The sequence below is a fragment of the Oncorhynchus mykiss genome, chromosome 16, assembly GCF_057628025.1.
Source record: "Oncorhynchus mykiss isolate SJ-2025 chromosome 16, ASM5762802v1, whole genome shotgun sequence".
Taxonomy (NCBI): domain Eukaryota; kingdom Metazoa; phylum Chordata; class Actinopteri; order Salmoniformes; family Salmonidae; genus Oncorhynchus; species Oncorhynchus mykiss.
The window spans coordinates 45,832,035-45,844,188 of record NC_143037.1 but is presented as its reverse complement, the minus strand read 5'-3'; the positions used below and the strand labels follow the sequence as shown (position 1 = coordinate 45,844,188).

General features: G+C 38.0%; 1 protein-coding gene across 1 annotated transcript; it reads left to right on the top strand.

Annotated features, from left to right (window-relative positions):
* The first annotated feature begins 2,230 nt into the window (after positions 1-2,230).
* Positions 2,231-9,462, top strand: LOC110491060 (cerebellin-4-like). Its single transcript, XM_036946950.2, has 3 exons — positions 2,231-2,924; positions 5,975-6,091; positions 6,872-9,462. The coding sequence occupies exons 1-3, from the start codon at positions 2,628-2,630 to the stop codon at positions 7,067-7,069; spliced, it is 612 nt and encodes a 203-aa protein (XP_036802845.1). The 5' UTR covers positions 2,231-2,627; the 3' UTR covers positions 7,070-9,462.
* Positions 9,463-12,154: the final 2,692 nt, after the last annotated feature.

Here is a 12,154-nt window from a genome sequence, read left to right as displayed (position 1 = left end):
CAATGTCCTGTGTGGGCAACATCACGACAAGACCCGTCCCAAAAAACATGCTTTAGCCTCATCTTACAAAAATATGTCATTTCTGCCTGTCATCATGCAAGTAGCCATACTTCTCTCATTGATATACATCAGGCACACATGCCACAAAGGTTATAGCACACAAGGATACATGGTCCTTTTTCAATCACAGCCCCTGAGCTCGGAAATTCCTATTGCCATGGAAACATATTGGCAATGCACAATGCATCAGGTATTGTTGTCGAAGCTGTGTGAGTTGTACAAAATCACTCATATTGCAATGACAGCACTTCAGATTGGCATGGTGGTACCCCCTTGCCCTCCATTTTGTGATGCTTATATAACACAGCAGAACATCATATTGTTGATAAAATTGAAATATTCACCATGCAGAGGGGTCTAAAACTTTGTAATTCCATTTAGTGTGGCACAGGGGTCTAAGGCACTGCATCTCAGTGCAAGAGGCATCACTACAGTCCCTGGTTCGAATCTAGGCTGTATCACATCCGGCCGTAATTGGGAGTCCCATAGCGCGGCGCACAATTGTCCCAGCGTCGTCCGGGGTAGGCCATCATTGTAAATTAGAATTTGTTCTTAATTGACTTGCCTAGTTAAATAAAGGTTAAATAAAAATACAAATAGTGAATTCCATTACATGTAATGGTTCCATTTAGTTTGTTTCCATTTAAGGGACCCTTTGTGGAGTGTTGGGGGTATACATTGTTTATACATTGTTTTGTGTTAAACGCTCTACAACAAAGCTTTCTTAGTGTCCAACAAGCTTTCTCTACCCTTAAACCTTATTCTGAACACCTCCAAAACAAAGGTCATGTGGTTTGGTAAGAAGAATGCCCCTCTCCCCACAGGTGTGATTAATACCTCTGACAGTTTGGAGCTTGAGGTAGTCACCTCATAGTCACCTCATACAAGTACTTGGGAATATGGCTAGACGATACACTGTCCTTCTCTCAGCGCATATTAAAGCTGCAGGCTAAAGTTAGATCTAGACTTGGTTTCCTCTATCGTAATCACTCCTCTTTCACCCCAGCTGGCAAGCTAACGCTGATTCAGATGGCCATCCTACCCATGCTAGATTACAGAGACGTAATTTATAGATCAGCAGGTAAGGGTGCTCTCGAGTGGCTAGATGTTCTTTACCATTCGGCCACCAATGCTCCTTATAGGACACATCACTGCACTCTATACTCTCTGGTAAACTGGTCATCTCTGTACGCCCATCGCAAGACCCACTGGTTGATGCTTATTTATAAAACCCTCTTAAGCCTCACTCCCCCGTATCTGAGATATCTACTGCAGCCCTCATCCTCAACACACAACACCCATTTTGCCAGTCACATTCTGTTAAAGGTCCCCAAAGCACACACATCCCTGGATCGCTCCTCTTTTCAGTTTGCTGCAGCTAGCGACTGGAACAAGCTGCAACAAACAGTCAAACTGGACAGTTTTATCTCAATCTCCTCATTCAAAGACTCAATCATGGACACTCTTACTGACAGTTGTGGCTGCTTCGTGTGATGTATTGTTGTCTCTACCTTCTTGCCCCTTGTGCTGTTGTCTGTGCCCAAGAATGTTTGTACCATGTTTTGTGCTGCTACCATGTTGTGTTGCTATCATGTTATTGTCACGTTGTGTTGCTACCATGCTGTGTTGTCATGTGTTGCTGCCTTGCTATGTTGTTGTCTTAGGTCTGTCTTTATGTAGTGTTGTGTTGTCTCTCTTGTCATGATGTGTGTTTTGTCCTATATTTATGTATTTAAAATTATTATAATTTTTTAATCCCAGCCCCCTCCCGCAGGAGGCCTTTTGGCTTTTGGTAGGCCGTCATTGTAAATACAGACATATTTGTACTTAACTGATTTACCGAGTTAAATAATGGTTAAATAAAAAATAAAAATATGTTTATTATATGTTATGGTAAATAAAATACCAAATATCTACTGTTTTAAACAAAATGCTTGGTTTAGTCTCCAAACAATAATGCTTATCGCCAAAGATTAATTGATTAATAGTCCATGTGCTTTACATCCATTATGTATCCAATCTCATCATTCTAACTTTCCTTAACAGCAGTCTGGTACAGAATGACTGAAATATTCAAAGATTTAAAACGAGATAAAAGATTCATAATAAGGCTAAAACTAAAATGTAAACTACAAATTAAGACATTGTTTTATGTGCGGGAAATATTTACGCATACGTTGCTAAATGGACGTGTCTGGATCGTGGGCATATCACAACTGGGACTAACAGTCAACACGCGTAATGTGGAGAGTCACAGAGCACTAGTCAGAAACATGTTATTGAGCTTCTTCTCAGACTGAACCCTTCATGCCAGCCTCATGCAGCCATCTATTTTGTATTTTTATCTCAATCACAAACATAATCTAAATGATAAAAATGAGACAAAGAGAAAATCATCGGGATGTTAATTTCCATCAGTTGTTGTCAACATTTGAAGTCGTCGCTTTCTTTCACCAATATAGCATACTGCTGGATCCAAGAAAATAATCGTATCGCGTCAGAAGCGTCTGCGACGGGGGACCAAAGAGGAGGACGTGGAATTTGATACAGAGAGGGAATTTTTTAAAATGGTGCTGTTAGGGTTGTTGGACAATGCGATGGTAAAATATATTGTTTTTATGTTTAGTTTGGCGTTGATCTCTGAGTTTGTGGGAGCTCAGAATGACACGGAGCCTATAGTCCTGGAGGGCAAATGTCTTGTGGTTTGCGACTCTAATCCGACTACGGATTGGAAGGGCTCGTCCTCTCCTCTAGGCATTTCGGTGCGCGCGGCAAACTCCAAGGTGGCTTTTTCTGCGGTTCGGAGCAACAATCACGAACCGTCGGAGATGAGTAATAAAACAAGAATCATATACTTCGACCAAGTAAGACTGTTTACGTTGTTTTTGATATAGGGCTGTTTTGTTTTACTTCAACTTTATAACATCAAAGTTGCAATGCTGTTTAAAATCAACGTTTTACATAGCTAATTGACCACACAGTGACAGGTTATTCCCCCAAAGTATAAGAAAATACAAATATTCTTTAAAAATAGTTGTTCTGGAAGAGTCTAACATTGGTTTAGAGAGCAACCTACATACCTAATGATTGATTGAATTTGAATGATTAATCAATAATAATGGGTTTAATCAGCAGCAATGGGTTTATCACTGAGAATAGTGCATAGCACACTCACACCTACCTGGGCATCTCTCTCTCTCGCTCTCACTCTCTCTCTCTCTCTCTCTCTCTCACACACACACACACACACACACACACACACACACACACACACACACACACACACCCAGGAGATGTTTGGCTTCATCCGTTTGATTGGGTGGTACTCTGAATTGAGACAGTGCCATTTTCTATGGAGTAAATGCAGTGCATTTAACTTTTGTTCCCTGTTTGAATTAACCTAAAATCACAGTTTTATATCACCTCCTGGTGGCATCTGAACTGGCATAACCAACACTTTACATAAATCACTGGCTGAATCTGCCTAATTGGAAGAGAGACTATTGGAGAAGAGTGCAGCTCCTGTGTCAAGTAGTTGCTGCTGGACTAGTAGGCTGCATTTACACAGGCAGACAAATTCAAGAGGGGATACATAGAGAGCAGTTTCTTCATGGGGTATCTCTACCTGAAAATACATGATCTAAGTCAGGGTTTCCCAAACCCGGTCCTGGGGCCCCCCTGGGTACACATTTTGGATTTTACCTCTAGCACTACACGGCTGATTCAAATAACCAACTCATCATTAAGCTTTGATTATTTGAATAAGCTGTGTAGTGCTTGGCCAAAAACCAATTCGTACACCAAGGTGGGCCCCAGGACAGAGTTTGGGAAACTATGATCTAAGTGATTGACAGTTGGTATTTAGCAGTCATAAAAGTATGCCTTATTTACTTTGAAGAACTACTAAAATAGCGATTTTGTCAGACAGCATAGGCAGCAGCTCAAAAGACATTAGATGATGAGTAGGAATGAAATAAAGTCATCAAATAAAACAAATGAAATGTACACGACAACTGAAATATTTGATTCAAGTAAAGTAATGTGAATAAGTGATGGTTAATAAGTGATAAGCAGTAATGGGCAGTCACTACCATCATGGGATGTTTATTACAGTTTTTCTCAATTTCTAAAACACTCAAGCCCATTGGCTGTACAAAGTTCTCAGTTGCCTGGACTCATTTAGCTAATTATGCAGTCTGTTGTCAATACCTTAAACCATTTCACATGGTAAAACACAATTTGCAGATCTCACTTAGACTTTTCAGCAAAATTCAAAACACATTCTCATTCTCAAAACACACTCTGCACTCTAATGCACATGTCATCCATATTGGTAAACACAAGTGGCCACAATCAAATACAAATAGAGAACATATGTCATTGATTGAACACAACCACTCAAAATTGATTTAACCAGTTTCAAATGATGCGACACAACCAATATAAGCCAGTTCAGAGAGCAAACAGGTTGTTGAAGGTGGGAAGGAGAAAGTCTGAGAATGGATACTGTAGTACAGTGCATTGTAGGCTGTATACTGTACAATGGACAAATTGTATGGCCCTGAACATTGTGCTTTCCATTTATTACAGTTTTTCTCAATTGCTGAAACACAATTTCTGAAACCTTGCTCCATTTCCTGAAAACATTCAACACAAAACCTCATCTTCAAGCACTATTTACATAACCTCTGACTCCTCTTGCAAAATGAAACATTCGCCTCAAAACAGTTTTACCTGTGTTCAAAATCAAACACTGCTCTCAAATCATTAACAAAGTGATCAAATTATATACACTCTCAAGCAGGCAGTAAACAATACACCGAAAAATAGAAAACACACTGTTCAAAACATATAATTCTCAGGGAGAAGTACATTTTTTATTTAAAAAAAATATTCATATCTTTCCGTCATTGTCTTTTGATGAACGAAAACATGTTCTATCATAGTAGCTCAAAATTGATCAGAAATTACTACTCTGCTTTGCTCTTTGCAATTTTGTTTTTTGTTCTTCCTCCTCCTTGTACCCCTATTTTTTACAGTACTTCACCCTGCATCTCACAAACCTGTCCTTTGTCTCTGTGATACTGTAATTCTTGTTCTTTGTTGATATGAACCTGCAACCAGTCAAAATCTATTGAGCAGTCAGTACTGTTAATAAATGGAAAGCACAAAGTTCAGGGCCATACAATTTGTCCATTGTACAGTATACAGCCTACAATGCACTGTACTACAGTATCCATTCTCACAGGATTAAAACTGTCAGTACATTTTCTCTAAGGAGTTGAGGTGTCTACAACTACTGAAATATCCCAAATTTAACACTATAATCTTGCCACCATAGTTGTGTCAGCAGAAGAAAAGCTGGTCGTTAACGGTCCAGCCGGTTAACGGTCTGTTTTAAAAAAAACTCAATATTAAATCATTTCTGGGTAACAATTAAGTACCTTACTGTGACTGTTTTCAATTAATATGTCAATAAACACACACAAATAGTTTATTAGCATAAGGCAATTTCTCAAGCAAGAATTTTGCTAGGTCTGTCTGGGAGTGGTCTGAGTGGGGAGGGGAAACTGTAAATGAGCTGTTATTGGAAAAGACGTTTGGAACTCTCTTAATGGTTGATTAACTCATTTACCACATGGTGATATTACCATGGAGGCCAAAACTCCCTCTCACCAAAAAAGTCAGAAATTTCAGGCATTTCAAACAGCTCTTACACTGAACGGGCATCATAATTTTCACAATTTCACAGTATTATTCCAACCTTATAGTGTGGAAATATGTATAAAACACAGGAAAATCACATTTTTGACTGCATTGGACCTTGCATCAATAAATATTCTGGTCTGACTTAAATAGTCAGCGAGGATAATATTTGTTTACTTTCTAAAATGCTTTATTCTTCTTTCCCCAGGTTCTAGTGAATATAGGCAACTATTTCACTTTGGAGTCTGTGTTTTTGTCACCCAGAAAAGGGATCTACAGTTTTAATTTTCATGTTATAAAAGTGTACCAGAGTCAGACTATACAGGTAAGCTATTTGTTTTGGCCAAATTGATTCAGCAATTTAGTTCCAGTTATAATATGATGTGATTCCCATGAGACAATACATTTTCTATACAATGGCCATGGCTACATTATTTGAATGGGGCTTGTAATCTATTAGGAAATGTGCCTAAGACTATTTTGTCTACATCTATTCTGGACTATTTCCTGTGTAGGCCTATTGGGACATTTGGATTTGCATTTACAGAATGGTTATTAGAGGAAGCAGAAACAAATCTCTGACAAAGCACTTGATTTCAATAGATGAGAGAGTTAACCCTGTCAATGCTAGGAAAATGTCCTGTAGAACTTCAATGGGAAATCACAGACACATCTTCTAATTTGGTGATGTGTGTTTAGCACAATTGTAGTGCCAATTTCCAGTCCTTTCTTTGTGAAGCCCCGAAGCTTGGAAAGGTCTGGGCTGTCTCTGGGTGGGGGAAGGGGGAGTAGACTACATGAGCTTATTAAACATACAATCTTATTATTCTGGCTATTTAAGAAAGTGACAAAACTAATCTAAACAAGAATGTGTTTTTTCTCTCCAAAGTACACCAAGCGAAGGGCTCCTGCAAACTGTACATATTTGAACTAAAACAATAGTTTATAGCAAATGGCTACTCTAGGTAGCTGTGGATGATGATGATGTTTGGCAATGCAATCATAGCATGGCAAGATATTTTAGGACAGAACAGTAGCTACATTAGCTGCATTTCTCCCCTGTCTTGTTTATTTTCACTCATTCCTATCTCTTTGGGTCATCCAGGTGAACTTAATGTTGAATGGGAAACCTGTCATCTCAGCTTTTGCGGGTGACAAAGACGTAACTCGAGAGGCAGCCACCAATGGAGTTCTGCTCTTTTTGGATAAAGAGGACAAGGTCTACCTTAAACTGGAGAAGGGAAATCTAGTTGGCGGATGGCAATATTCTACATTCTCTGGTTTCCTTGTTTTCCCACTGTAAAAAAAAAAAGAAGAAAGCCCCACCGTTCAAATGACTTTATCAACAATGTACTGTCACTGTATAATCAAAACATTTCTACATCAGTTGGATCTAGCCAAAGGATGGATAATATCATGTTCCGTGTTCATGGATTACAACAGAGAGAAGAAAAGAGACATTGAAAACTTTGATGTTTTATGGAAATGGGAATCCCTCTGAAATGCAATACTGCTCAAAAAAACGACTTCAACAGACGAACATGCGTTCACAGCAATTCTTCACACACAAACTTAATAGTCGCAGAATATGTTTAGCATAGCATCTTTTGAAATTCGTTTTTTTCTTAGCAAGTGTGGCATACATGGTATTTAGCAGTGACAGATCCTGTGTCATCTGATTATACAAAAAGCTGTGATTGAGTAGGACTGCATAGAAGACCCAGGTCGTTTCAGACAGCACATCACCAGTTTGTTTTGTCTGGCCATTCCCATGTGTATCTCATTGCTAGACCAGCTCTGGCCACTAAACAATCAGCTGTCTGAACCATAATGGAGCAACCAACTTGTTTCTGTAGGTGTGAGAAACACTTTTTGGGTTAGGGAATTACTGACAAATTGGGGTACAATGTGCCCAACGTTTGCAGACAGATGAACACAATGCAGTTTAATTGCAGGCATAGCCTTTAGCCTTGTATACATATATACGCAGTATTTTATAAGTCTAAACAGATGTTGTAGATGCAATATTTTAATTTGAACTGAGAAGTAATGGAAGCTCAAGTTGATGCTCAAGAGTTGGAAACTGCATTAGTTGTGGTCTTTTGATGTCACTTATTGACCTCCCTCATCACAGCCTATGCTGCTGGCCATGTCTATACCTGTCTGTGGTCAGTCACATGTCATGTGTTTGTTTGAACTTCGACCTATGATGGGTACACCCGTGGAGTCATGTGCAATGCTTCATTGAAGAGATCACAATGGTATATGTTAACACTTTTTAAAAACATTTTATGCACATTCATTTATTTATTTGTTGAATATTTACACATTCGTTCATTTATAATAGCTTGGTGAATTTAAATGCTTAGTTAAGTGAATGACCAAATTTGGCATTTTACATCCAATGATTTCAATTTGTTATGTTATCAATGACTGCCACATGACATGTGGCACCTGCAAAGTATCTGAGATTCCTTCTTACCATTTGTATACAGCCGGTGCATTCTAACAATATTTTAAACATTTGGGAGATTTGGAAAGGGAATTATTCTAGCCAATCTATCACCAGATGAAATGTAAAAGAAATAAGGTGTGTGTGAAACGTCTGGAGACAATTTCTACACAAACTTAATCTCACTCACATTCTTGAACCTTTCCCCTTGAATACAATTAGGGAGAGTATCTTGCTAGCCATTTTGCATTTATGGAACAGCTGTTGTGTTCACTCTTGACCTTTGTGACTATACGGTACTACCCATATTTATTGAGTTATACTATCTAGACTCAGAATGGTTTGATTTGCTCCTAACTTATATTCCCGAGTTAACAATTGTTTTCTGTGCATATCAATATCATGGTAGTGAGAATATGTGTTTTGTGTGTGAATCTCATGCTTCAGTTAGTATAGCTGTGTGCTTCTATTGTCACCTGATGCTGCTACAGTTCATTTCCAAATGGAATGGAATAGTTTTTGCCTATTTCACAATTCTCAGTCTGGAAACTCAAATCCCTATAATGTCAATGCATATAGACCTTCTGTGTGATCGTTGTACATTTGGCACAGCTCTCAAATTAACATGCTTTACTGCTGGACTGAATAATAGTGACATGGCCTCATTATGGACACTGGAGAAGAAAACATCTCAGTATTGTATTTCAAATGAATGAATGAATGAATGTACAGAATGGAGTAAAAAAAAAAGGTGTATGTTTACAATTGTCCGTTGTGGTATAATGTGAAAAGTATTGTGACTCAAATGACTTACTTCATTATTTCATGGAATCTTTTCACTTTCTTGAATTGAAATCAATTACAACTGAGAATCTGAAAAATAATCCTGTGCAAATGATTGGCTGACCAATTTACCTTAAGAATTTATAATAATGCCAATGGATTATCACTCACAAAGTTTCACTCCCACTGTAGATGTACTTGACCAATATTCGAAGGAGGCAACAATCCAAAGTATGTATTTTCATCAAAAAGTACTGGGGTTGTGTGAATACCGGTAACCCAAAATATGTATTCTAGGGATTCCAGAATAATTCCACATACCACATGAAAGTATGCAATCCATGAAATACACCATTGATAAATATCTGTATTCGAAAACATGGATGGATTATTGTTGAGATTTCCAAGAAGCTTATCATATTGTATTTCTGTCAAATTAAATTTGAGGCATCTGTGTTGAATTCTGGTCTTTATTGGTATACAGACAGTAATGTCTGAAACAACACTTTTATTTATCACCAACATGACTACATATCATATTTAGGGCATGCTCATGTTCAGTGTGTTTTAGAGTGTGAGTTTGACAATGCATTCTGGCTGTCTTACAACTATCTTGACATTAATTGGTGTAATAATATACAGTACATGAATTATGAATATTGAGAATCGGCTATTTTCTCAGATACAGTTGAAGTCAGAAGTTTACATACACCTTAGCCAAATACATTTAAACTCAGGTTTTCACAATTCCTGACATTTAATCCTAATAAAAATTCCCTGTCTTAGGTCAGTTAGGATCACCACTTTATTTCAAGAATGTGAAATGTCAAAATAATAATACAGAGAATTATTTATTTCAGCTTTTATTTCTTTCATCACATTCCCAGTGGGTCAGAAGTTTACACACACTAAATTAGTATTTGGTAGCATTGTCTTTAAATTGTTTAACTTGGGTCAAACGTTTCGGGTAGCCTTCCACAAGCTTCCCACAATAAGATGGGTGAATTTTGGCCCATTCCTCCTGACAGAGCTGGTGTAACTGAGTCAGGTTTGTAGGCCTCCTTGCTCGCACACACTTTTTCAGTTCTGCCCACACATTTTCTATAGGATTGAGGTCAGGGCTTTGTGATGGCCACTCCAATACCTTGACTTTGTGGTACTTAAGCCATTTTGCCACAACTTTGGAAGTATGCTTGGGGTCATTGTCCATTTGGAAGACCCATTTACGACCAGGCTTTATCTTCCTGACTGATGTCTTGAGATGTTGCTTCAATATAGCCACATGATTTTCCTGCCTCATGATGCCATCTATTTTATGAAGTGCACCAGTCTCTCCTACAGCAAAGCACCTCCACAACATGATGCTGCCACCCCCGTGCTTCACGGTTGGGATGGTGTTCTACGGCTTGCAAGCCTCTAAAACTATAGTGTGTTAACAAGAAATTTGTGGAGTGGTTGAAAACTAGTTTGAATGACTCCAACCTAAATGTATGTAAACTTCTGACTTCAACTGTAGATGGGTTTATGATAAAATAATTAATCACTGCATAATACCAACTATTTGGAATTTGGCAAAGGTACTTGTTGCTTACGAAGTGAGAAGTTTGATAATCATCGTTTACATTGTAGAAAGAAGAGAACTTACTCTAAACTCCTTGAGGTACTGTTTCATGTCTTGGGCTTTGATTAACAGGCAGAAGCCCATGTATCTGACATAACCTTTATGACCTACCCTTTGACCTATCTACTGCTGTATGTGTGTGTTTCACTTTGATCAACTGGTGGGAACATTCATATGTTTTGTATTATCAAAGACATATGGGTTATTACTAATTTATCATTGTCTGATAGAATTCTGATTCAATTCTACATCCTCCGATTCTGGGGGATACATTTCTCATTGAGTTTTGCATTTCGCTGTATTGTTGATATTTTTTCAGCCTACAAACGTGGTCTTCAATCTAACACCTCCACTGAACTACTTCAACACAACATTTGGGTTATAATTTAATGACACGTACATACATACTGTAGGAGTGATTTGAGTGTTCTTTTATTTGATGTGTGGTATGCAGAATGTCAGTGCCGAATGTACAGGCTTTGATTGCATCCGGTGGGACAAGTAACCCCTGAACTGAATAATAATTCTGAGATAACTCTAACAAACAAACACAAATGGAGAAATGAAGACAGGAATATATTCTGTTTGGAAATTCAAATGAGTGCTCTTGAGGGTTTCGAAAGTAAAACAAAATGACTTTTTTTCTGACAGAAAGCAAGTTCAGCTGTAAGGCAAGGTATCTAAGAGGAATCCACTCTGTTTCCACTCCCCTATTAGATGTCTTAATGTTGTCACACTGGGCGGTTAACTATTGTATTATTGTATTGATCTTTTGACATATTCAATAAGGTTCGTATGCTTTCATTTATAGGTTGACATTAGGATAGTGCTGAATGTGAGAATCTCCTTTCGACTGAGTTCATTTTTTTTCTAATGTGGTTGTTTGCTTGACTGTGTTCTCTTCTGCAGTCTGTTTTACTGCTGTTTACTTCGTGCACAGCAGTCTTTCATGATATAAGCTCCTCTAATGTATCTAATGAATCCGCACCAACACTTTTGTAATTTCAGCGTTATCCCTCTTACTTTCTTGGGGTAGTGCTCATTGCAGTGTGCGCATTAGAAGTGTCTGCTTGGTTAAGCCTCAAGATGTATTTAATGTTTAAATATCGGGAGAAAAGGATTTAATTCCTCTGCGTTACGTTATTTATTCAAATAGAAAGAACAGAAAGCACAAAATTATGTCATAGTGTTTTTAATCATATTTATTCCCGATAATCCTTTTAATATATTGGTGAGCAAGTTATTCAAGGATAAACATGCAGCTAGCTAAGAGTTGAAGATTGTACAACTTTGAGGCAAGCGTTACATGTCTGTCTATTCATATGAAATACTATATTCTACCTATTCTATAGATCTTTTGCTGTATACAACAAAGATCACAGCATTGAATAAGAAAGCTTGAGTGACATTTTCGTTGCACAGGAACTCTCTGAAAATTCAGTTCTGCTACATGAAATACAACGTAACAACAGGGTGTGCATGCTGTTAACCAAGTTGAGAAAGTGCCAGGACCCTGTTGGGCAAGGCTCTCT